This window comes from Podarcis tiliguerta (genome assembly GCF_965153285.1).
Source record: "Podarcis tiliguerta genome assembly, chromosome: 2".
Classification (NCBI taxonomy): Eukaryota; Metazoa; Chordata; class Lepidosauria; order Squamata; family Lacertidae; genus Podarcis; species Podarcis tiliguerta.
Window position 1 is genome coordinate 63,552,691 of NC_139535.1, and position 26,492 is coordinate 63,579,182.

General features: G+C 41.2%; 1 protein-coding gene across 1 annotated transcript in view; it reads left to right on the forward strand.

Annotated features, from left to right (window-relative positions):
• COL23A1 (collagen type XXIII alpha 1 chain) overlaps positions 1 to 26,492 on the forward strand; it is a 293,547-nt gene that overhangs the window by 188,127 nt on the left and 78,928 nt on the right. Inside the window, exons 4-5 of the mRNA XM_083428676.1 lie at positions 13,057 to 13,153; positions 18,711 to 18,737. Of these exons, the coding sequence (XP_083284802.1) occupies positions 13,057 to 13,153; positions 18,711 to 18,737 (124 nt within the window). The remainder of the gene's footprint in view (positions 1 to 13,056; positions 13,154 to 18,710; positions 18,738 to 26,492) is intronic.

The window sequence follows — 26,492 nt, forward strand, 5'->3', positions numbered from 1 at the left end:
GACTGGCCAAATAACTGAGGCTGAATCTCAATAAGAACAAGATGCTGTAGATAGGTGGTTCCTATGTCCAGGAATTAGGGAGACAGCCTGTTCTTGATTGGTTATTGTGATGGAGGATAGAATGGAATTTAATAATCCAAGAACTACTGTCTAGTGCATTGTGTTTTACTGACTTTTATTATAAAAAATATAGTCAGTAAAAAACAATATTTGTTGTTAGTTGTCCATGGTTCCTAAAGGAGAAACAGTGGGATTAATTAATTAATTAATTAATTATGTGAAGAATTCTGCTACTGAGCTGTGTAGGTTCATACATTTGTGGGACTTACTGCAGAGCTCATGTTCCACCACTGAGGTATTTTTCCTCAACATATGAATTTTACTTTGAAACATTACATTTTGGAATTGGCCACTATGTGTGTCTTGTGTACAATTACATTTTCATTCTCGAAAGAAACAGCGTAATAATGATGATGATGAACAATAACAGTTTAGAACAAGAGAGAAGGATGAAATACACAGCCAAGGCTGCACACCTGATCAGCCTGATCCATGGATGTAAAGAAGAAGAAATATATTGCTATAGATCTTAGTAAGAAACTCCTGCTCTTCTGTATTGGGAACCTTTCTTGGAGCAAGAGCCTAGCTATTAATAGCTTCAGATTTAAACCTCATGTTTTTTTTATTTGTTCTTACAGATAATACAAATAGCACTAAGGCAATAGTTCTGTCAGTGCAAGCTTTCCAGCTTGCCAAACAGACTAATCCCTTTTCTCCTCCACTCACATGCTGTTCTGGGGGGTTCTCTGGGGGGTGAGCCAAATTTGTGGGGGTCACTTAGGGGAGAGAGAAAACAACGCTTCATTGCACTAGTGAGATCCCTTGCACTGGCTTCTGCTAGTGTGATTCTTTAGTTGAATCTCACCCCATTGTCGGGAAAAAAGATCTGATTTATTTGCATTGCATAATCGAATTTTGTGCTTATATCCAACTTAGAGATGAGTGTACTAATTAAGGACAGACCTTAATTGCATTGATTATTTAGTGTGTGATGTAATCTATCCCTGTGCCTCGGTTCTGATCAGTCACTTTCCACAGCTTTTGTTTCTTTCTGCTCCAGCGCTTTTCCACAATTCTGCCTTGGGGACCAAAGATTAGACTGGAAGTGTGCGGGAAGGGCAGAGCATTAAACATAAACTTCACATATTTTGATTTAATGCTTTAACCACATAATTATTGTTCATCTGCAGCAGTAAAAGGCTGCCTTTGGGTCATATTACAAACACCGCCAGCAGAAGAGGAATTATAAAGAATTAATATGACTCAACCATGTCTATTTAGATTTTTCTGTAATTGGGGAGGAAAACTAAGAAGTGATTTTAGTTGTTCTTGGCAAGGAATCCTGTGCACTGTATCTTTTTTTAAGCAGATGGTTATATTGATATATTCTTCCGTAATAGAGGGAAAGCATATATAAAAATAGGGAGGCACAGGGGCAAACACAACGCAAAACTGAAATACAGCATGCTGGATAGACAAGGGCTCTGTAATGTTGTGCCAGAGAATGCTTGCCGTTATCTGTAATACAGCCTAACCAAAGAGCAGAAAGCTCTTGGTGTATTGGTTTTGGCTTAGCCGCCGAATGTTTGTTATCACAGATAGCTTGGATATATATTTGTATATTTGTTTCGGAGCCTTACCACACAGAAACCAGGCCCTTGCTTCTTTGCCACAGCTGATAAATGGGAGTAGAAATTTATTTGCTCTGTATGATAGCATCCCTCCCTAGAGGCTTGTATGTGGTTACAACTTTACAGCTTCCAGACAAATTCTGACATAGAGCCAAAGGCCCAACAGTAGTTTGGCTTGCTTGAGGGAGCTTTGTGCTGGCTATCAAAATGAAAATTTGAAAAACTTCATTTTATTTTATTTTTAAAACCTACACTGTATAGTGAAACCCTCACTACAGCACTTTCAAGCCAGGACATTTTGCCAACTTCAGCACAGAACAGCAGCTGAGTTATTAGTTATTGTCATAATTAAGTCAATTCACAATCCACTGGACCCTTAACTCTTTTACCTTGCAAAATAATTTATGAACTGTGATACTCATGGACCAGGCCTCTGGAGTGTGATACTGTTGGACAGGTGACAAAAACATTTTTTGCTGTTTTCCATTGATAATTGTTTCTTCTTTTTATCTGCAAAATTACCTTGGTGTTCCAGCCAACCACGTGAACAACTGGTGGAGTAGATAACCATAAAGGAACAGGGTTTTCACCTTCACCCCATGGCACAGAGTAGGAAAGGAAGGGCAACAGTCCTTTCATTTGGTACAGGGTTTGCAGAAAGAGGTGAGGAAGCAGCAGCAAAGCTTCCTCTTGTCTCGGGCACTCTGTACAAAATTTCAAGGTTGAACTCCTGTCTGATTCATATATGTGCAGCAGATATGGAAAGGCAACCATCTTAGCAACGTCTGTTGAGATATTTCTTCACTCAAGAGAGGGTAGGAATCCATTTAAAGGAAGAGCCTGTGACTCTTCATTATGCCTGCCATTGGGCAGAAAGGAGAAGTAGCTGCTGCAGTTCGTTCTTTCAAGGTTGGCCCCTACTTCCCACTTAAACCCCTGCCTGAACTGGAGTGGCGAGACACAGTGCCCAATCCTATCACTGTAATAATAGGGGGGGAAACATGATTTCCTTACATCCAAGGTGGCCCTTACCCAATAAGTTGACTGATGATGTAGGAAGTTCACCACCTGAATGGTTGACCTGTGTGGAACTTATTTCCATGTAAATATGGCAAAAACTGAACTGTAAACTATCCGTTACCAGCCATTTTGTGCCAGATATAATCTGGCATCAGATTTCCTGTATATTTTGTCTTATGTTTTCAGGTGCTGTTGTGGTTGCTTGAGAGTAACCAGGCAGGACTCCGACCTGTCTTTTACAGGCTTTATTTTGGTGTAAACTATTTACAGTGAAGAGCATCATAAGTTCATGTCTGGCTCAATCACTAGCAGAATCCCGGAGTGGTCTGTTCTTGTACCTCCCCCAACATAAAAGTTTCCTCACCCCCAGCCTTTTCCGCCCCTCCCTGCGCCTCAAGCTACTACGCATGATGGGCGAGGGCAGGGGTGTGCTTCCCTCCTCTCCGGCTTGCTCAGGCGTGGTGTTAAGGCTCTTTCTAGCATCCTCTGGTCCTTGCACCTCTTCTCCCCTGGAGGTGGGGCTTTCCTCCTCGCCGGAAGAGGAACTGCTTCGCAAGATTTTCGGAGGCTCCCTGTAACACAACTCCCGCTCTATCTCTCACCTCTGAGCCGATGGCAGTTCCCTGACATATGTTAACATTTTAGTTATTTTTGTTTGCAAAATATCTATAAATCTCAAAATCTCTTGAATCAATTGTACTGTTAGCCCCAATCACTGATGGATCTTTTTTCTCTCTCCAGAATTTCTGTAATGACATACACATACAAAATTCAGACACTAGGAGTTTCTTCAGGCCCAGCCCAATGTATTTCTTCCTCTGTTTGTATTTTCATTGTGTCGTTGACCTTCATTTCTAAACAGGAAAAGTTCATTGATTCTGAAGGTCTTTCCCCTGCAGTGTGTATATAGCAAGAAACTCAAATATATTGAGTCACTTGATTCTACATGATCCGTTTTATGTATTTCTGGTAGTAATTTGGTTGCTTCATTTAATTGTTTCCACATGTCTGTCTCATGAGAGCAGTCACTGTGCACTTCGTGGTATTGGCTAGTAAACTGCAGTGTTCACTTTGCTAATAGGCTTTATGGGGTAGCCTCTTTTGAAAGAGGCTGCTCTTTAAAATCAATTGGTTTTACAATGGGACTATGACTTCAAGATGCTTAAAAGTGACCACTTGGAAAACCTTGGTCTTCTCCAGCCATCTTCTTCTATGATGTGCTTCTGCATGAAAGTAGTTTCCTTGCTTGCCTTGCAACAGTTCACTAATGCTCTCAACAGTTCACTAATGCACTGTCTATACTTGTTTTCAAACTATCCTGCAAAACACTGGGTTTCTTTGCAACCTTATTGAGGGCTTCTCAATTAGAAGATTAGTAACATTTACCAGTATTTATTTATTACATTTTTGCTCCCTCTTTTCCCCAGGAGTTCCCTCCCCCCTCTCCAGTTTACACTCACAGCAAAACTTCGTAGGCTGAGACACCATGACTGGCCCAAGATTACACAGGGCGCTTCATAGCATACCCTCTGACATTTCTCCAGTGGAAATAAGGACATCCTAATGATCCTAAGGACATTCCGGGATCAAAGCAGAAACCAGGACGGCTTCTCTGAATCAGGGTCGTCCCTGGAAAATAGTGACACCTGGAGGGTCTGCCATAGCTGAGTTGGGATTTGTATCTTAGTCCAGATGTGGAAGCCTCTGAGAACCTTAAAATCCACGCCTGATTGTTCCTTGGCAAGCTAAGGATGCTAGGGGTGCTGATCAGCTAATTGGCGCTAACCACAAGTCCCAGTGCGATGGGATGCAATACAGAATTTCGCAGCAGGCGCTCCATAGCACATCAATCCCTACCAGTGCTTGCTGTGCTGTGTCATTGGTGATGACAGTAATGGGCAGGGCTGCATTGTGAAATTCCCAGTGGGAAAACTCTGTAGTGTATTTGAACTCTCTGGGATGTGCTGATATATGTGCAAGTGCAAATATTCATTGGCAACTTGAATTCAAGCTGGCAGTGCAAGTGATGACTCTCTGCAGGCATGACTCAAGCTGCACCTACAAAGGAAAAATGTCCCTTTATCTCACAGCTTGGATTCAAGTCAGCAATGAAAATAATCTTTGTAGGCACAGCTTGATATTGCCAGTATCTTAGATCCAACGAAAAGGAACTCTGGTGTTGAAGAAGATGGAGATTTCGGCAGATAGTATTTATATTAAGACTCTGCATGGATTAAATATAAATGTACCGTACAGGAATTCGAGAAAATAAACAGCATTTATTTAAAATTGTTTTAATAGTTGCTCAAATGTACAGCAAACCCCCCGCTCCCCACCCCAGAAAGGTTAATTATTTCCAGCACTGCTGTTGTTTTAACAACTTTCCACAAAATATTCCCAGGACAAAACTGTCTAACAAGTCACAGCAGATGTTTGTCTTGTCCCAAAGTACATTTATGATTACAAAAGTATATAAAGAAGAATGCAAGCAAGTGAAAATCATGAATAAAACTTGGAATTTAATAAATAATAATAATAATGTAACATAGTGCTCTTCAGGTTTTTTTGTTTTAGCTTTGTCACACGGTGGCCATAAATTTTACAAATCTCTCAGAACAGCTTGCACTGGTAGCAGTCATTGTTACAGGGAGGAAAAAAAGAAGGTCACAGTTGTGCTCTAACTCCTGGAACCATTAGAAAGGATTTATTTATATATACAGGACTCTCTTTGGAATGAAGCTCCCATTCATAGTACCATCATAACTCGGGTTAAATACACTTCTAGTTGAGTGTGTTCGAGTTGCGCTCCTCACAACCCAGAAGTAACAGAGCGCGTTACTTCTGGGTTTCGCCTCTTGCGCATGCGCAGACACGGCGAAAAGCGACGCACGTGTGCGCAGACGTGCCATCACTAGTTACGTTTACCTCTAGATGCAAACGGGGCTCCAGAACGTATCCCGTTTGTATCTAGAGGTACCACTGTATTTACATGATCATAGAAAAATAAGGAAATGCTCTCCTTGTTCTGAGTGTCTCAGTATCTTAAGATTACTGCACACTGGGTGAGTTGGAAGTAGGTGATCTTCCTGAAAGGCAGGTCACAAGCACGATCCCGTGTATACACTTTCATACATTATACTGTATTTGTATTCAGCACATGTTAAAGACTTTTTTGTAGTATCCATTGAAATAGCTATATGGCAATTTTAAAAAAAAGTACAAGTATGTAAATTAGGGAGCCAATTTACTTAGATACTTAAAGCATTATTAATCCTGCTCTTTAAACTTACAAAGAAAGAAAGAAAGAAAGAAAGAAAGAAAGAAAGAAAGACAAGTAATGGATACAGTTTTAGGAGATAGGTGCAATGAGTGAGTCAGTTCTGACTGGAGATGATCAAGCCCATGGGGTTTGGTATATGTCAGGCATTCCCCACAATGTCTGCAGACAATAAGAAATTTCACTTTGGTAGATGCACACTTTTTATGCCTGAAAGGCAGGAAGAGGAACTGTGAATGTTTGTTTGTTTGCTTGCTTGCTTGTTAGCTATTTTAAATAGATTTGTATTTAAATGACATCAAGCCAAATAAGTGTGAGCTCCATAACAAGTCTGCATAGCCACATGTTTTCCTCGTTGCAACTCTTCAGTCCCTATCCTTGTTTCTCTTGATTGTTTATCTGAGCCGTACTTCCTAGCGTACACAAAGCCAAGCTTTCTTAAATGCTAGCCAGACTGTGTTCCAAGGCTTCAAACTCTTTGGAAAGAATTCTCTCATCTCATCACTTTTGCTCTCTCTCAAGTTCCATCATGTTATATGTTCAACAGATACAAAGTCATATTTCATTTTCTAAAATTGGGAATGGAAAATTCCTGTTCCGGTCCTGTCATCTAGCCATCCTCTGAAGAACAAATATGGTTCAGTAGCTGGGAGCCAGGACACACAAAAATTATGACTGAACTATTTAGTATTGGTTTATGGAATAAGTCAGTTTTTACAGAATAGTATTTGTTTACTGTTTTTACTGCTGCTTGCTTACATTTTGGATGAGATCATTTAATTCATTAAATGGGGTGTACATTTTTAATTAATTAAGCAGGGTGTACATTGATAAATTGATTTGTACCAAGAAGTCTAAAGGGCATTGTTTTGTGGTTCGAGGACCCGATCCCCGCTTTGTGGAATGAAGACACACGGACACGGAATATAAGGTTAATGGGCAAGAAAAGGAAGGCCACAACTTTATTGATTACAGCAAGTGAAAGGTATTGGCTTAGGCATTGGACCACGACAGATTGACTCCACCCACTCGGAGAGGGGGTGAGCCCGAAGGGGGTTTATTCACCAGAAGGTGGAGCCTGTTGATGCTAATACAACTATAAGCTCTCCCCTGATGTCACCGAGGGTCGTGCCATGGCTCCCCGCCACACAGGCATCGGACAGGATCCACGACCACCGGATTCCTTTAACGGAATACCCAAAATTGAAGGGGTAGGCGATGGCCACACCTAGCCCTTCCACACACCACAAACACATTCCAATGCCTAACCTACCCACCAATACCAAGAAAGTTGTGACGATTGCTACAAAGTAGGCAAAAAAAACACAAGGCCTAATGCCAGATGGAAAAATTCCTACCAGGCCCCCAGGACAACCTGGGCGACTAACCTAAGGTCCATAGCAAGGCCAAGAGAAAAAACTAAACCCTAAACTCTAAGGGAGTGGAGGGTGGGTGACTCGCGACAGGAAGGCGGAAAAAGAGGTGGAATGATTGGCACAGCAGTAAGTTAAACTGCAAACCACACCCCCTCCAAGCCGCCCGGTTGGGCGCTTACCTGTGGGCGTGGTGTGCCAGCCAGGTGAGTGGGGCAGGGGGCGTAACGCCCCCTGCATTACGCAGAAATCGTGTCCCGCCCATAACACCTCCTCTCTTGGATGAGGAGAGGCTTTCTCAGGCAGCAGTCTTTCAGCTACATGGCAAACAGCATGAAGAAGAAACTCAAAAGGTGTTTGCGGTGTGATCAGGGCCAGTTCATATGTTCTAAAATCCTCCACATGGAGAGATGCAGCCACATAGAGGAGGTAACATATAAACTGGTGTGGCCACATTGTATCTGTTGTCACTTGTCCATCCTAATGAGGTGGGTAAATTGGTTACATACTTGGGCAAGTCGCTGTCTTTTAGCTTTATTCCTCCTCTGTGAAACAGGAATAATAGTGACTTATGTTTCCTTCTTTCTTAGTGATAAGTGGTGGAAGTCTATACATGACTAATCAGAAGCATGTCTCATCGAATTTAACGAAGATAGAATTGCATCCAAAGATGGCCAATTTTTGAAGTGCTGTAACCATGGTACTAAGTTAGCACTAGCAATTCTAGATGGGCACTTGGCCTGATCCACTAGCCTCTTCTTACATTCTTAGGTTCTTTGTTTCACAATATATTGCTGTCATGTTCTTATTTTGCCCTGTAAAGCATTCTTGTTTCACTGCCAGTTTATCTCATGGTACATTATGTTGAAATTTTACTTGTCACCTAATTCATACATCACTTAGGCAGTATAGGTCATAAAATATATCCTGGAGAGCATATAAATTTCTCTTAAGAGGAATAAATGAAGACTTGTGATTTCTGACCAATAACTTGTCATTAAGCCAAACCACAAAGTCTTTGTACTGGTCAACTTGAGAAGTAAAACCAATTCATCCTTCCATTAAGTTTCATACCTCAGGACATGTTAGGGTTCCGACATGGAGCCTCCTGGTTTTGTAAGTACGTGAAAATTTGGATGGAAAGGGACAGTCTTGACTTCCGAGGCTCCATGCCCCAAGTAGTCTATTGGTTTTTCCAGGTCAGGATTTGATTATAAATAGTTCCAAGTAAAGCCTAGATCTTTGCCTAGATGACATCAAGATTCTGGCCTTGTCTATATGAATCTCGACTTTCCCTTTAGAATACCCACAGCTAGAGTCCAGATTGTCTTCTGGTCTGCCACATCCCAACACCCACACACCCACCAGCACATCAATGTCATCCAGCTCCCTTGTTCTTATGCCTGCTTGCCTTTCAACTTGCTGCTTCCCATCATCTTTGTTCCAGTAAACTGCTTGGCTCAACTGTATTCCCTGGTCTGTGACTGATCCTGCTTTGAGATTTACCCTATTATGCAATGTTTGGCTTATACAGCTCTTCCTCTGCCTTTCAATAAGATCTGATCTATTGCAGTCTCTGCTTCCTGGATCCATACTTTCCACACACTGTGTGTTTGCCTTTGGCCCAGCTCTGACAGTACATAAGATCACATAATGCTTACCATTTAACACACTTTCACAGTGTACTCAAAACCCTTCAGGTCTGCATTAATTCACCCAGCATTAGCACCATCACCCAATTACTTTCAGACTTCAGTACTGTGCATAGAAAGGAAGGAATATTTCAAACTTTTTTTTTACTAGTCATTCAATTAAAAGATGCTATGCAATAATTTATATTTGTTGAGCCATCCGCTATTATTGATACTGTTATTACTGTAGAAAACAGCTCTCTCAAAGCATTATACAGTGGACACTCGGGTTGCGAACGTGATCCATGCAGGAGGCACGTTCACAACCCGCAGCATCCGCAACCCACAGTGCTGTGTCTGCGCACGCATGGGTTGCGATTCGGCGCTTCTGCACATGCTCAAAGAGTGATTTAGTGTTTTTGCGCAAGCGCCAAAACCTGGAAGTAACCCGGTCTGGTACTTCCAGGTTTCGGCACGTCCGTAACCCAAAAACGCACAACCTGAAGCATCTGTAACCCGAGGTATGACTGTAACAGCCTCCCACCCAAGTAGCATCATGTGAAGGAGAACAGGGGCAAGCATGCTAAGATACACCTTCAGCCCTGTCACCCATCACTACTTGTGAAGCAGGGAGCATCACGTACTTATGGAGACTCACTACATGATTTAGAATGCTGGAATATCAGTTTTCTAGATTGTTCAGGAATCTGTATGAATATGGGGTTTCTGATGTGCCCCTTCCAACTTGAGGAAGCTACAGGGGTAGCACCAGCAGTGGGTAGAGTCTCCCTCTCACATAGTCATCTTCACATGGGAGATGATAATGCTGGATGTGAGCTAATAAGGTTAATAACTTTGTCATTTAACTCTCCAGATTGCACTCCCTGTTTAATGTAATGTTAAAATGTGATATGCCTCCCAGCACTCCAGGTTTCTCATTAGTTATTGTTGGGGTTGGCAATTCAATTTGGCTGAAGATTTGGAACATGAGTGGCATTTGCTTGCAGTGGTGCTGATTAGAAAATAGCTAGGCTCTGTTAACAACAGCAAGAATAGTTTATTTCTACCACACTGTTCTGCATTTGTACTTGGAATAATTTACAACTAATACATAAAAGGCAAGAACGGGCCTTCTCTGCAGTGGCTCCCCATTTGTATAATGCTTCATTATATACCTTTAGGCACGAGGCAAAAACATTCATTTTTAACCAGGCCTTTGGTTTATTTGATTGACATCCTATGCCCTTTTAAAATGTGTTGGGGGGAGTTATTGGGTTGTTGTTGTTCTTATTTTGATTATGTATTTTGTGGTTTTATATTCTGATTTTATTCTGTGAACCGCCCTAAGACGTGAAATACCATTAGAGGGCATTCAATACTGATATAATATGAGGACAGTTTTGTAGACATGTCATGGTAAAAGGTATATGGTGAAATCAATTGCTAGTCATCCTCAGAGTAGACCTATTGAAATCAATGGACCTGGACCCATAGAGTATACTGAGAAGCTTGACTGAAGGCTTTAAAAGAAGACTATACAATAGAATGTGCCTCACAAAAAATACCTAACTTGTTTTGAAATGCACTGTACTGAAATAACAATGCCTGCTTGTGGATGATGAAATGATGCCCCCCTTCTAATTATGTTGTAAAATATAATGTGTGTGTTTCAGATTTTCTTCACTTAATCACAGCTGCAAGTATTTCATAGCCAAGTCCAAGAAAATGTCCAGCAACGTGGGTTCCTTGTGTTAATGTGGGTGATCATTAACAAAATAATTCTGGAAATGCAGGGTTTAGCTGGGAACTAATTAATCTTTGAAATTAATTTTTTCCCCTGTAGAGGTTATTTTCATAATGAAAGAAAGTGGTTATGTGATGTAACACATGTCAACTCCACTTGCCAGCTAATTATACTGCTGACCCAAGAGCCTAATGATGGCCAATGCAAATGTTTTTATTTTTTAAATCGCAGATTGTTAGGCCTGTTGAAATTATGAGCTTGGTTTAAGACATGAGACTATTTTGATTTTATGACAGTTGAGACTGCAATCCTAACACTACTTACGTGGGAGGAAGACCAGTTTGAACGGTAGAACTTGCTTCTGTGTAGACATGGCTGTTGGATTTGCGTTGCATTCAGTGTAGTGCTAAGCAAAGCATTCCATCAGCACATGGATTTCTCTTTGCACAATAGAACATTCTCTAATGTATCTGCTTGTGTACAATCCCTAGAAATGAAAGCAGTGTTTTCCAGCTCAGATCTCTACATATACAAAACACATTTCCTTGTATAAGAAAGCCTTTTAATTTCTGGTCTAGACTGAACTTGCTGTGCTTCCATCTACCTTCAGACATAAAAAGCCATAGTTTCCTGCATAAGGAGACCATCATCAATTCATTAACCCCCCCCCCCCCCCGGAACCAATGTATGGAAGTGTTGTTATGATGTGCAAAAGGTTGGATCCACACTAAACATGAGCAGAATTCTTCTCTTGGGAAACACAAGTGGCAACTGGGAAACACAAGAGGCAATTTTGATTAATTCACCCTACAACCTACCACCCTTTAAAAAAGGATTGGATAATGTTTTGGAGCAGCTTGGGAGGCAGGGTTGGAGACTGCAGGGAATACTGGTGAAAATTGCATCACTCTCCCTTCTTCAAGCAGTAGCCCCTGCAGGATCCAAGTCTGCATTCAAACACATTAGCTTTAATAAAAGGCTATTTAACTGGGGCTGGTTTCCCACACCACCCTGAGCTGTGGCTCTTCAGCAGCAGCAGCATAAGTGATCTGGGGATCAGACAGTAAGGCACAGTGAAGTCAGTGGATTCTGTAATGTGCCTGTGATTATTAATTCCATTCTTCAGGTTGATGATGGTATTAAAAGAGGCTTTAAAATAGGTTTAGTGTTTGAAGATACTTGCATAAACAAACAAAAGCATGTTTCTCATTTTATATTGTTTTCCAGGGAGTTCAGTTTTTCTTTAATTTTTCCCACATTCCCCCCCTCCTTTAATCCTTCTGGTTTTGATCATGTAGGAAATGGAGCATGAAGAAGCTAAAAGAGAAAGAAAAGAGAGTGTAAAATGCCTCTTTTAAATAGGAGTGAAATGTGGGTTCCATTAGTCTCTTCAAACTAAATGCTCACCTCTGTGTTGGGCAGGGGTCTTTGTGGGGATATAGCAAACTGAGCTGGGTATGAAGAGTCCGTCCTTATTAGCGAAACAAATATTAGCACTCCAGAGGTTTCACTTTATTGTGCTTGACTGCGAGCCAATTTAAATATACAAAAAAATAGTTCAAGGTAAAGTCTTCTTTAGAAAGTACCACTTTAGACTTCAGATGGGGAGCTATTAGCATGAGAGAGAGAGAAGGCTGAAGCCATTGTCTTTGATTTATTAGCTGCAAAGTAGTCCAAACATGTGATCCACCACCTGTAGTGTCCAAAAAAGACACATATGTATACTGTGTCTTCCTTTGTAGGTAAAATCTCACACATGAAGATACGAGAGATACCTAGGAAGCCTTTCCAAGAGGGAACTGATTCCAGCTGAATTTTTCCTTCTGTGTGGGGCAAGGAAAAGATACATTCTACCAGCTTCTTGGTTAACGATAATATAAGCAGCTCTTGTGGCATGCAGGGTGGAAGCTTAACAAACTAGAAGCAGGATGGTCACCTGCCCTATTTAATCTGGCCCCAAAATGGTATTTTTTTGACCCTACGTTCTTCCAGCTTCACCCTTAGGAGTCAAATTTGTTCTGTCCTTTCTAATGGTTCAGCACTCATACCGTGAAGTTGCCTTACTATTTTCTTTTTGGGGAGGTATTTTTATTTTCTTTCTAAACCTACTATACTAATTTTCTTAACACTACATGATATCACACTAAGAACTGATGCTACAGTGTGAAATACCTGTATGTTGTACTGTTCGTGCTTTGGAGGAGAGCAGTTCTCACACAATTTGTCATCCTCAGAATGAACATTTATATGGTAGGAAAATACTCTCTGTTCTCTGTAATTAATGCTAAATGTGTTGTGTTTTGTTTTTCAGGTCCTCCAGTAAGTACATGGATGTTACTCTTGATCATGAGTCAACAAAGTTAAGGCATTTATTTTCCTTTCTGTGTCATTTCACGGGAACAGTACTTTTGGTAGAGGTGTGTCTAGGGCATAAATTGGTACCAGATGCTGCTTTCCCCTGTGCTTGTTATAGGAATGTTTGGGAAATGCTTTTTTCACTCTCTGCCTACATGGCTTTTTGACCATTTTAAATCTAGTAAAAACATTTTTTCCCCAAACATCTTTTTGTGGGTCTCAAAAATAAATGAACAATATGCCTGTTTTATGCTTGTATTATTTATTGCAAATGTTAAATTGCCTCACCAGCTCCCAGCAGCCTCTAACATGTCCGAGGGGTGGTTGCTACTGATGCTGATGGCACAAAGCTGTGACTAAATGCTCCGCATTGCGGCTGGGGAGCTGCGCAATTGAGGTTGTTCAGAAAGTTGTAAACACTGCAGGCCCAGAACTTACTCAAAAAAAAGTTTTAAACCAGTGTTGCAAATGTGTTTTAATGGGACAGTCATCTAAATCCTAGTTCTGCTTTCCATTCCTACCTACACTCTTCACCCTTACACGTGCTACCTTAGCAATTACATGAAGAGAGACCAGTTATATGCTCTATAACTTTAAAGCACATTTGAAACGCATTTCCCCCCTCAAAGAATTCCAGACACTGTAGTTTAAGAGTTCCTGGAAATCGTAACTGTCTGAGGGATTGACTACAGTGCCCTGATTTTGTGTGTGTGTGTGTGTTTTGGGGGTGTGTGCTTTGTACATGCTTTAAAGGTATATTCTGACATCCAGCCAGGCACAGTGTACTTCAGCAGCACAAAGGCAAGTGGGAGGCAGCTATAGTGGGGGAAGAGGAGGCAGAGCTGGCCTCCCCATGAGACAGGGTGAAGTGCCCGCCTCAGGCAGTGGAAATGCAAGAGGTGATGCTCCGCCTGCTCCGCCACTTCTGCTGCCAAGAGGGAGGCATTCTGGCATGCACTGTTGCCACTCATCTTCCCCACCTAAAGGTGAGCAGCAACATTGTAAGGATTGCCCCAGCTCCTACCAAGTTTGGTGAAAGCCAGGGCTCTACCGCACTGCCAAGCAGCTCCCTCACCTGCAGGGAAGCTGAGCGGCAGCACTTTATATAATAATAATTTATTATTTGTACCCCGCCCATCTAGCTGGGTCTCCCCAGCTACTCTGAGCGGCTTCCAACAAAGATTAAAAATACATTAAAATGTCACACATTAAAAACTTCCCTGAACAGGGCTGCCTTCAGATGTCTTCTCAATGCCAGGTAGTTGTTTATCTCTTTGACATCTGATGGGAGGGCGTTCTACAGGGCGGGTGCCACTACCGAGAAGGCCCTTTGCCTGGTTCCCTGTAGCTTTGCTTCTCGCAGTGAGGGAACCACCACGCAGTGAGGCCCTTGGTGCTGGACCTCAGCGTCTGGGCAGAACGATGGGGGTGGAGATGCTCCTTCAGGTATACTGGGCCGAGGCCATTTAGGAGCACCCTGGCTCCTGACAGATTCGGTGAGAGCTGGGGCATTCCTGTGTGTCATGTTGCCCATCTGCTCTGCTTCCCTACAGCGGGAAGCCAAGCAGCAACTCTTTGAGCAGCAGTTCGGCGAGAGCCAGAGTGTGGCAGCAGCGGAAGTGGGGGCACAGCACGGGGGCAAGAGGCGGCAATTCCTGTTTAACCTCAGGAGAGGAAGGGTGCCTTGCATGGGTGATCTACCTAGCTTTTCATTTTACCCATTAAGTTGGGTTGGGTGTGATTTGTCAAAGGGTCCAAGGGAAACACTGTGTCAGGCTGTGAAGCTGCTTTGAATAACTTTGCTCTCTGTGGTTTCATCAGCTGGGCTCATAAAAGTTGTATAGAGAGGTTCCTTCAAATTAGTCAGTTCCTTCTCAAATATAAGAGCAAATACAAATAAATATTTAAATTTATTTAGCGTCTGGTAGTAAAACAAACAACCAAAATCTATCAAGAAAGAAAATACATATTTGGAGCTCTGTTGAATTCTGCCACTTGTGGCAATTTCACAAAAGTGGTGGTAAGTGTGTTTTTAGTTTAATAATCACTTGTGAAGCTTTTGTGCCCCATTTCACATCTTTCTTAGCACTTGCCTGCAATTGTGAATGGTGGAAATGCAATTTAGTATCCTTAAGACTCAGAAAATGCTTTCCATATAATATTTAAAATGTAACATTAAAAAACCCACTTCTGTATCCCCTGCATAAACATCCTTCTAATACAGCATTGGCTAATACAGATTTTAAATTGTTTGAGGTTGGATTTGAGGTTTCAGATATTTAATTTATCAAAGTGCCAGTTTTGAAATTTGCTGTTGTATCTTGAACATTAGGCATGCCGTGCAATAGGAGTTTAAACTTTTTTTTTCCTTCTTGAGTTTGCTGCAGAAAAATTGGAGGTTGTAGAAAACTTGTTCTTGCTGTGCTTTGTTATCCTGCATGAGCATTAAGCCAGTGATGGATGTTATAAAGAAAATTCATGAGAAACATATTTTAGTGGTATATTTTATTCTACTGGATTCTTTGAAACAGATCTGCTCAAAGTACTCTCCAGTTCAGGCTTTAAAATATAGATACTGCACTAATCTACCGGTTTCATGGAATTTGTGGGTCACTGGTAATTATTAGTAGAATTTGACTATGGCAGTGGGAGCCCATTTTAAAACCATTGCACTGAGGATTTATGCTGGGCTATATGACAGCTTGGCACTCTGTTTAGAGTCTTTTAGCCAATTCTGCAGGAACTGCTACAATAGAATTTGCAATGTGTGCTCACTGATAATTCATGAGAGACAAAGTGTAGCCAACTTGTTTATAGTAACTTTTCACTGGATCTTTTTTAAAATCATGGAGATAATTAAATGTTGTTGCTTGCCATACCTCATAATATTATAACTGAAAATGTAACCTTATTGGGTTCCAATTTAGCTATCAATAACACATGTGAATTATCATGGTGTGTTTCCATGTAGAGCTGCATAGAGCTGTTAAAAGGACTGTACTTGGTTGCTTTAGATTGCATCCATTTCTACTTGCAAGACCAGACCCTGATACTCCTTCCACTGTGCAGTTTGTTTACTTTTTAAATTGTACTGTTCATGCAAGATTTATTCCATTTTTGCATCCAATCAGTTTCATTTGGAACTGATGTACTATGACTGAATTGCAAATATGTCTTTTTCACCTAAATAAGGTTTTCATTTACCTCCGTATAATACTTTTTCATAGTTGCATAGCATAGTTTCTTTCTAAGCCTTAACTACAACAATGACAAAGTCCTTCTACTGTCCACAATATTTTTGTATTTGGACAGCATTACATTTAAGACAATTGGTTTCTTCTGAGCATGCCCCCCTTTATTTTCTTTCTTCAGCCATAAGGAATTCATTACCACACATACCATAAAGCATCATACTATGCCGAAAATTCATTCTTCACTCCCTATGCCACCAAAGCTGCTTGTTACTTTTCAGTTGCCATAAATTGGGTTCACATATTAAATATTAAACTTTGTGGTTCAGTATTTATGGCTACTAGATGACTGACCATCCTGTCTGCAGAATGAGTATGCTGTTCAAAAGTGCTTCAAAAGAGCTGGTTACAGAGGATATTAAAGTCACATGCTGAGTAGGTAATTTCTGCAGCCTGAATAATATATTTACCATGCTCTCATAATTTAGCACCAACCATACAAAATATTATAAAACACTCTGTATGGTAAGGTAGAGAGTATGGAGGGTCACTGACACAGGAGAGTTCTGAACTGCATAGTACATACTGAGTCCATTATTATTGGGTTTTCAGTATTATTATTACAATTACCACTACTACTATTACTACTACCTCTACTACTGTTACAGAAATGGGTAGGCCTGTTGGCCCTAGGCACTCCCTCTGCTAGTGAGAGGTGGACATATGTCTCTCATTTTAGAGGTGACATGAACAAAGCAGGTGAAAAAAGATAAAATAAGTGGAGAGACATATTCTTTCTCCTTTTTCACCCCCATCTACCAATTGTCATCTCTAAACCTTCCTTTCTTATGAGGAGTTCCTCTAATCTGAATGTCACCCATTGTAAGAAGAAGCGAGCCAGCTTGAAAAGGTACTGTAAGGAGTGCATGGATTGCCTCTGCCCCAGATAATCTTCACATATCTAGAACCAATCCGATATTTCGTTCTGAGTTCCTATTTTGCTAAGCAAAATTATCGCAATGGGTCAGTTTGGTGTGAGGAGAATTTTGAATGGATCAAAGTGCTCCATTATTTAAAGCCGTTGTTTCTTATTAAGCATTTTGGCTATGGAACCAGGCAGAAACTTTAAAAAATTGGAAGAACATTTGTCTGAAGGTGTAAACTGAGTTACTGCTGTCCAGATATCATTCAGTGACCCAGATGCCAAATACATATTAAACTTATGCCCATAAAAATACTTGCATATTCCCCTTCGGCTCATGACCTTCTCAAGGGTTGTAATAGAAGAGGCATGAACTTCGCAGCATAGAATTAAAGAGTGTGTCAGCTAATACATTTTTATGCCACTACTGCATGTATATATAAATAATATAGGTTTATGCCTCTGTTATATGTACACACTGCATAGTGTAACCTGACCCTGCTGTACAGATGCAGCTCTTGCTGGCTTACATTTGCAGAAAAGAATTTATATCTCTGGTTGGAAGCAACATTAGGCAATGGGCCAGCCTAAGGCAAAGCAAAGGGGTCAAGGAAGCAAGCTGCTCTTCCTCTCCCTCTGAGAAGGACTCATCTCCCCCTAGCTGATGTCCACTTGTAGCTCAAAAAGAAGAAAAAGCAGGGAGGCAAAATTCACCCATGTACTCTAATTGCACTCTAGGTTCGCCATGAGTATTCCAATTGCACTTGAACAGCATGACCATAGAGCTACAGAATCAAGTATTTGGCTACAATTGTTTTTTAACAATGAAGGTGATTATGTGTGATCCTAGTGACTTGAACATGGTGATGCGTTAAGGACTACAAAATCAAGTGGGATCATGAGGGTATGTTCGGGGAAAGCACCGCGTGCATTAACTAACAGAGACACTTGAAGGTTACTTTTCAGCTGAATTTTGGGTTTTTACACTGCTTTCCGTTCTTAGATATACTGTATCAAGTATCCCCTGTTGGTAGAAAAATTACTCTTAGAAAAAGTTGTTCTATGTGGACTAATGCAGATTAATGCAGTGTTGGGTCTAAGCCTGCAGGACGAGAGTTTAAATCTTTGCTGGTATTCAACTAAGTTTTACTCAGTGTAGACCCATTGAAATTAAAGAACATGACTAAGTCCATTAATTTCAATAGGTGCACTCTGAGTAAAACTTAGCTGAATACTACCCATAATGGAGAATGGTCTTAGGCAGATCACAATCTGACAACCCAGTCTACCTCATATGGTTGTTGCACAGATAAAAATTAAAAAAGGATATACTACACCCAGACATGAGCTCTGTTCTGCTCTCCTGCTGCTCAGGGGACAGGAGTTGTCCCCTGCAGAGCTTCTGTTCCCTTTCAGATCAACCCCTGACTTTTTATATTCTATGATGCCTTGCTGTTGTTAAGTGCAATTGACTGATCTTATTGTTTTCCTTATTTAATATCACAGGGGCAGTCAGGACGAGTTGGTTACCCGGTAACTTTGCCTTTCCCTTTATTTTGTCATCTTTTCTCCAAACTGCACATCATTCTGAACCTCAGTCTTCTTACTATCCCTGTCAGCACACTCTCTCTCTCTCCCTCCCCTCCCCCTTCCCCCTTCAATCATTATCATAGTTTTAAGGTTTTAATATTAAATCTTTGAAGAGCTGTTTCCAAATGCATTGGTAGCAATTTATTTAATTGGCATTAGTGGATGAGCAACTAGAATGCAGGTTGGCAGTCTTGGATCTCATCCAAAGCTACATGAAACACCCACGTGCAGAGGCTTCCACCTTCTGTCCCGTGTAAGGGGGAAGGCATGTGCCTGCAACAGAATATGCATCTTAGAAAAACAGAATAAGCATTCTCAAAGTCTTCATTCACACAGGAATTACAAGCCTGTTTGGCTCGGTTTGTTTGTTTGTTTTTAGGAAGGCCAGTGCTGAAACAGATTTCCGTTGAGATATCTCAGCGTTTGCTTAATTGTAAACAGAGAAAGGCTTATATTTAGTTGTGATCTACAGATTATTACAGTACAGCAAATGGACAGTTATTTATCTGGCTGTTAAAGAAAAGAACAGCTGGGGTGTTTTTGAAGTCATTTACATGAATATGTGTTCGGGCTAGTATCTGGGATCTGCCTTGCCGCAAGATCAGTTGATAGGCATTTGTTACGTATTGTCTACTCCAGATATATTCTCTCAAATCTTGCTTCTATTGCTGGAACATTATTATTATTATTATTATTATTATTATTATTACTACTATTACAATTTCCAGCATGTAATGTACCATAGTTGTATCTGGGGAAATGCAATTTGTTTTCCAGATAACACATCCATCGTTGCTGTTTTTACTGTGTGAAATGTGGTTGCATGGTTATCACGAATACCTATTTGATAATGCTGTGATAGAAATGATAAAGGTGTCTTAAGTCCTTCCCAGTACCTGTGCAATTTTTATGACTGTTTGTTTAGTTTTATTTAATAACTTTTTCAGCTTTAGGGTGCAGTTCCAAGTGCATTTTACCTGGAAGTAGCTCCAGGTTATCTCTGCCTGATTTCTGAGTTGATTATACGATTGCACTATTAGAGGCAGACACGTTTGTCATTTTAGTACTCCAGTATGACAACATCATGTAGCAATAAAAAAAGTCTGTTGAAGCAAACATTAGCAAGGTTACTTCCTTTTTACATACCTGCATGCCATTTTTTAAGGTTAAAATCAGACGGTGGTGTATTCTTCCTCTGTAAACACTGTACAAATACACTACTTTTGTTTGAGAGTTTTTAAAGAACAAGTGGCATGCTCCTAGCTCTTTTTCCCATTCATTACATTGGCATAGCATGAGAAGCAATTAAGTGTAGCAATTAATTACTGATAATGTGAGTTGTGGGTGGGTGGGTGTGGTCCTAAGAGGAGAAACACTTCTGGTGATGTCTGTATTAAAGACAAATATAGAGCATAAATGAGCATTCTAGATAAGAGAAAAGCTGGACCAGCTATAGAAGTAGCAAAGATTTACCTACTGGGTGGAGTTCTGCGAAGGGCAAAAGCAAAAAATAGGTACCAACTTGTGTAAAAACCTTCTTGGCTTTCAGGCGCTAAGAATGTAATTTATTACAGATTAGGCAAACAGGGTTTGTTCTAAGTGGTCTGCTTAAATATAGTCGCTAGGAATTTGAATGCTCATTTATGAATTAGCATGGGCCATAGAAATACTCTAATCGTGTGTGTGTGTTTTTAAAAAAGCTTATTTCTTGCAGTCTTAGCTCTATTTTTAGTCACAATCCCCTGCAAACAGGAAATGTTGGAATGTACTAATCCCCTATAGTTACATACCAATGGGTCTGTAATACATTTATAATCTGTCCTCAGTGGGGGGATGCTTGGATACTGGCACATTAAAATTCATTCCTGGGCTCACCCTTTGTTCCAGAGCAAATGATCCATTATTGTCCTTGGCAAGCATCAAATTACTTCCCCTGGACTCAAACTGGTATGTAGTACTCCATGAGCACAGTTGAGAAACTCCATTTTAAGGCTCCACTATTAGCTTTGTTTTCAGTGTGACTACAAGATCTCCATTGAGGTAGAGGGACATAACAACTCCACCAACCTTTTTGGACCAGTGGGCACATTTCAAATTTTGAGAGAGTACTGTGGGCACCAGTCATAAATGACCACAGACTTTTGAGTAGACATGGATTTCATTGTGCTCTAAGTTTACTATACAGTGAACATAACGACTGCCTGGCCTGTACTTCCTAAACCTCTGCAAAGTTTTCACATTTTGAGAGGAGAGTAGTATTTGCAGAAAATAACTTCTAGGGACACAGGAAAGATGCATCCTGGTTGCTGAGGAAAAACAAAGGGAGATTCCAAGGACTAGAAAAGAAAGAAGCAGGAAAAGTGCAGTAAGCAAGGGGACCATAACTCTTTAGATCCCCAGGGTGTCCAGCCATTTCCTGGTGTCCAAACAACTCAACTTATCAGTCATAGCTCTGACTTCATACAGCGGGTAAAAACACTGTGACAGGCAGGAACAGCCAAGCTGACTATTTCAGAGAAAATGCTTAGAAGGGTACCTGCACATTTTGCTTTATAACTTTCTTTCTAGGAGGGCTAGATACTTACAATAAAACAAAACAAAACACAATAAAAAGCTCAGTCTGGGGGCCTTGCCTGGGGGTAAGGCAACGCCTTCACAGGTAATAGGTTGGCAAACCCTGACATAAAACAACATATCCTTTTTGGGAAGTCCCAATTACAGGTGCAGTGACCTGATCTGGCTTGGGACCACAGTTGAGTTCAAGAGGTTAAAACCTCACATGTACTAAGGAGATGAAGATTTCTCCTTCCTCTCTGTAGTTTGATCACTGCACTTGGGCGTGACAGCCTAAGAAATATGAAAGAGAGAGAAGTACAGTGGTACCTCGGGTTACATACGCTTCAGGTTACATACGCTTCAGGTTACAGACTCCACTAACCCAGAAATATTACCTCGGGTTAAGAACTTTGCTTCAGGATGAGAACAGAAATCGTGCTCAGGCGGCGCGGCAGCAGCAGGAGGCCCCATTAGCTAAAGTGGTGCTTCAGGTTAAGAAGAATTTCAGGTTAAAAGCGGACCTCCGGAATGAATTAAGTACTTAACCCAAGGTACCACTGTATCCCACTTCTGCTGCTATGACAATATTTGATAAATTCCTGTGGGTGGAACTGATGTTTTACACACTTACATTCTAATAATGCTACCCATTGGCTGCCTTGCCAATCACTTCAGTTCTCTTCAGCCCAGTTAATCCTGGTAGTATCATAATCCTTGCCAGCACTAGCGTAGCTGATACCAATTTAGCTTCAGCCTTCAAATAGCTATTAAAAGTACAGTGAGCATTATCAGCTATTGTGGCCAAAACAAGAATGCAATCGCATGGTCCTTTGAAGAAGAAAGTGGATAGATCGAATAAAATGTGACAGTCACAGCGCCATCGGGTACTGAATGTTCAGAGTGGGGAATTAACTCTTTATTGTCGAAATTATACTTGCAAGTTAGGGAAGAGTGTGTCTATCAGTCCAGCATCTCTCAGCTACTCCTAGGTGTGCACCCAATAAGGCAGTTGCAGCAACAGAGAGGCCCTGCCCCGACTTCAGCTTATGTATCTCCCCTATCGAAGACTAACTGTGTGATTATTTTAGGGAATCAAATGAGAACTATAATTGAGAGCTAAATGTGACACCATTCATGCAATTAGCAATTGTGCAATATTTTTTTAAAAAAATATATCTGTAAATAGGAGGTACAGTTGAGGGGGGCTAATCCAGATCAGGAGTTTGCCATGGGAGGAAAGATCCTCCTGGATCTAGTGTTGTCACTTGAGGTCCAGGTGGCTTTAGTGGATAGGAGTGCCTATCTGCAGGTATGGCTGGTTCTCCAGCCAGGTTTTTCCAGGGTAGAGAAAGTCCAGCTACAGTAACACATGCTCTTGTAACCTCCTGTTTGGACACTTGTAATGCGTTCTTTGTGGAGCTCCCCTTATGGATACTACAGAGGCTGCAGCTAGATCAGATTGCAGCAGCTAGGGTCCTAATGGGCGTCACCAGCCAGACACATATTATGCCAGCCTTAAAAGATCTGACCTACTCATCAGTTTACTTCCAAGCCTCAATCAAGGACCATATTTAACATACGAAGCCTTAAATGACTTGGGCCGCAAATATCTGGGTGGAGAGACTCCACCCATATTAACATGTCTCTCCACGAAGAGGCCCTGGTGAAGATCAGGCAGCGGTAGCGCATGTGAGGGCTTTCTCCATGACAGCCCTGAGGCTGTGGAATGCATGCCCTTCCAAGCTACGTTATATGCTTTTTCGACATTACAAGTTTCCTCCTGTCAGACCTAATCCTCGCCAGTACCAAAATACAGGCAGGCCCACGGTATTTCCCCCTAACGAGTAGCAACCAAGAAGAAAACGAACACAGGTCTCATTGCTCCTGGATTCTGCCAACTGAAGGAGGACCTTCCCATTGCTGCTTCTGGGGGGAAAAGCATCACGAAGCAAAAAGGGAAGGAAACAAGTTGTTTTCCCAATTAAAATCTGTTTGGATGTTTTATAGTGAACTAGCCTAGTGATTTCTGTTTCATTAAACTTTATTATATTCTTCCTATTTAATGTTATTTTTTGCCAGTGTGTAGTCATTATTCACATATTTAACAGAGAATTCTTACCTACCCTGAAATATATTATTATTCTAAAGGTTGTACAGAGAAGCACCTCATTGATTAAGCGTGACAGCAGGCCTACTGACCAGTTTTTATGAATAGTATGCATGTACGAGCCAGTGTGGTGTAGTGGTTAAGAGCGATGGACTCGTAATCTGGTGAGCCAGGTTCGCTTCCCGCTCTTCCACATGCACCTGCTGGGTGACCTTGGGCTAGTCACACTTCTCTGAAGTCTCTCAGCCTCACTCACCTCACAGAGTGTTTGTTGTGGAGGAGGAAGGGAAAGGAGAATGTTAGTGGCTTTGAGACTCCTTAGGGTAGTGATAAAGCGGGATATCAAATCCAAACTCTTCTTCTTTGTTGGATTCATGTATTGTGTAAAAATGTATCATAAATGGTTATGGCGGAAAGGAGAAATAATATTAAGTGCATGCGGCTCCCTGCTTCCAAAAGCTATGGGAAGATCCAGATGCAGCTGCTGAAGTACCTGTTTCCTTCTAAGGAGAGAGAACTGGCAATTTAAGTTATTTTTAAGATATATATTTGATTGCAAAGTTAGCCTGCTGCCTAGGTGCAGTGGAGAACTTTGCCTCATCACCAGCATTGAAGTAAGAGTCACCTGCCTGTCTTATTGGTTGTTGTGCAATGGGCAGGCATCATCTTCTCCTTTGTCTTGGGCAGCAAATGTCTCTTTCTAGTCCATACTCAAGTATCTTGTGTGTGTTCTAGGTAGTAAAAACCAACCATCTTTGCCCATTCATGGAATTTCTTTTAGGATCTTCAACTAGCTCTTGAGACACCTGCAAATAAATCTATGCTCACAACCAAATAATTCAAAAGCAACCTTTTTACTTTACACAAAACAGCATTACCAGTGCAAAGTTGTTTCGGGTCAATAATGAGAAAATTCTGAGTTTTTTAATGCAGGATTTTCCTTCCTTTCTTTTTAGAAGAAGATAGCAGTATAAGACAGTACTGTTTCAGTACTCGTTCCCCATTTTTAAAACAAATTGCAAGACAAAAAGAAAACAAATCCAAAATAACAACAAAAACCACCCGGAGAAACTGAAAACTAACACACAAATACAACAGTAAAGCACTAATTAAAAGGAAACCCCACCACAAATGGGTGGTGTATGCCCACCATACACATACCACAAGTACATTTTGGGATATGGTTTGCTTTCATCTTGCAATTTGGTTTAGAACTGGAAATGAGAAAACTCTGCAAAAGGCTTGGAAGAGAAAGCAGCAACTTACTGTGCTTCATCCTAGAACTATATTTATGAGAACGGCTTTTGTCAAACAGAGTAAAACCATTCTCTTCCTCTTTTCTCCTCCGTTTCTCCATTGCCTATCACCAAATGTATTTTCGTTTTCCAATGTTCTTGCAACTGCTGAGAAGCAAAAAGTGTTTTCCTTGTGTCTTGCGTCCCTAAATCCCCCCGGGACTCACCAAGAAGCACTTTGAATCAATCTAAAGGTCTGATTGGATTTTAATTACAGGGAATAGGGTTGGAAGGTTAGTGACCTTGCCTGCTCCTCTCCGTGCCCCGCAGAATGAAAACCACTTGAGTTCAATTTACTGCTTTCTGGCATCCCTGCACACATTGGTGACCTCCAAACAGTGTCTCTGTGTCTGAAGTCTGTCAAGTCAATCCTTCAAGAACTGCAATTAGGTCATGCACAGTTGGGAAATATTGGGACTCACAATATCATTGCAATGTGAGAACAGATTTCAGTACCCATTATATTTAAATCAAAAGTTTCTCAACAAAAGCTTTAAAAAAGCAATTGCAGAATGCAGACCACCATTAGATCTCATGCGTCCAGCAGGCAGCGGGGAGTTGTCAATGTGGTGTGTTAACAAGCAGGAAATGATTTCCAATATGATGGAAGACTGAATAAACTTGCTGAAAGAGGGTTCCATGTTGGGGGGGGGGGATAAAAAACGAAGGATTCAAAGTTTATGTGGAGACGGATTTTGCTAGAAATAGGAGAAAATAAGATTAGGCAAAATGTTTCTCTCCAACACCTGCAGTATGTAGCTTGGAGTGAGTGGAATTGACCTTGTCATTAGAAAAGTACCTGGGGCACCACTTTATTGGGGTTCTGCAACAACCAGTTTAATGCACATATTACTCAGGAGCTGCTGCTTCTTCTTTGGCGATCACTCGCAGCCGAGTAAGATTGTCTTCCGTAAACATGGTTTTAACAATGAGTCCATAAATGACTGTGGAGGCCAATTCTGGACCCACACATCTTTCCATAGTGGGGACATTGGTTCCCGGGCAGGAGTTGATCATGGTGTGGATTTGACAGGCGTGCCTTCCTCTTAGCACGTTTCTCCCTTGCGTTCTGAGTTTGAGTGACCCTGCTGGGAGTACAAGAATCCCGACGGCCTCGCTCACAAGGGCCGTGATCCAGTGAGGTGCCAAGGTGATGATCCAGTGAGGTGAGACTCAGGAGCAATAGGATGCAATAGTAGATCCTGCTCTTTGGGGGGATAAAAAAAGAGGAAGTTGAAAAATGAGGTGTTTTGACCACAAGAGAAAGGCACTCTACAGTAATTCATTGGACCCAGGGATGGGAAATATGTTGCATGGAGCTGAATTTGAAGCTGGGCTTGTCACGTCCAAGCCATAACCACTGTACTTTGAATGTAGTTTTTTAAAAGATAAGTGGAGGTGACGCGGTTTCTATGTTTACTAGAAATGCTGGGCAGTAACCTTATCTTCTTCAGTGTTATCCAGTGTCCTAATGACACGTGTAACCCAGTTTTAAGAAGGGGCAGGTTAAGAAAGGTCTGCTGTGAGGATGTGTGTTCTGCACACACACACACCTTACTTAGTCATGGTGGGCAAGATGAAGGTGCACATTTGCTAACTGGATGTACCATCTCAGGAGAAGTATGAGTACCTCAAGAAAGAACAAAGGGTCAAGGAGCAAAAATTATCTAATATTTCTTCTTAACAATGAATTATTATGATGCAAACTTGCCTAAAAATATTTATCATCCTATTCTCTTA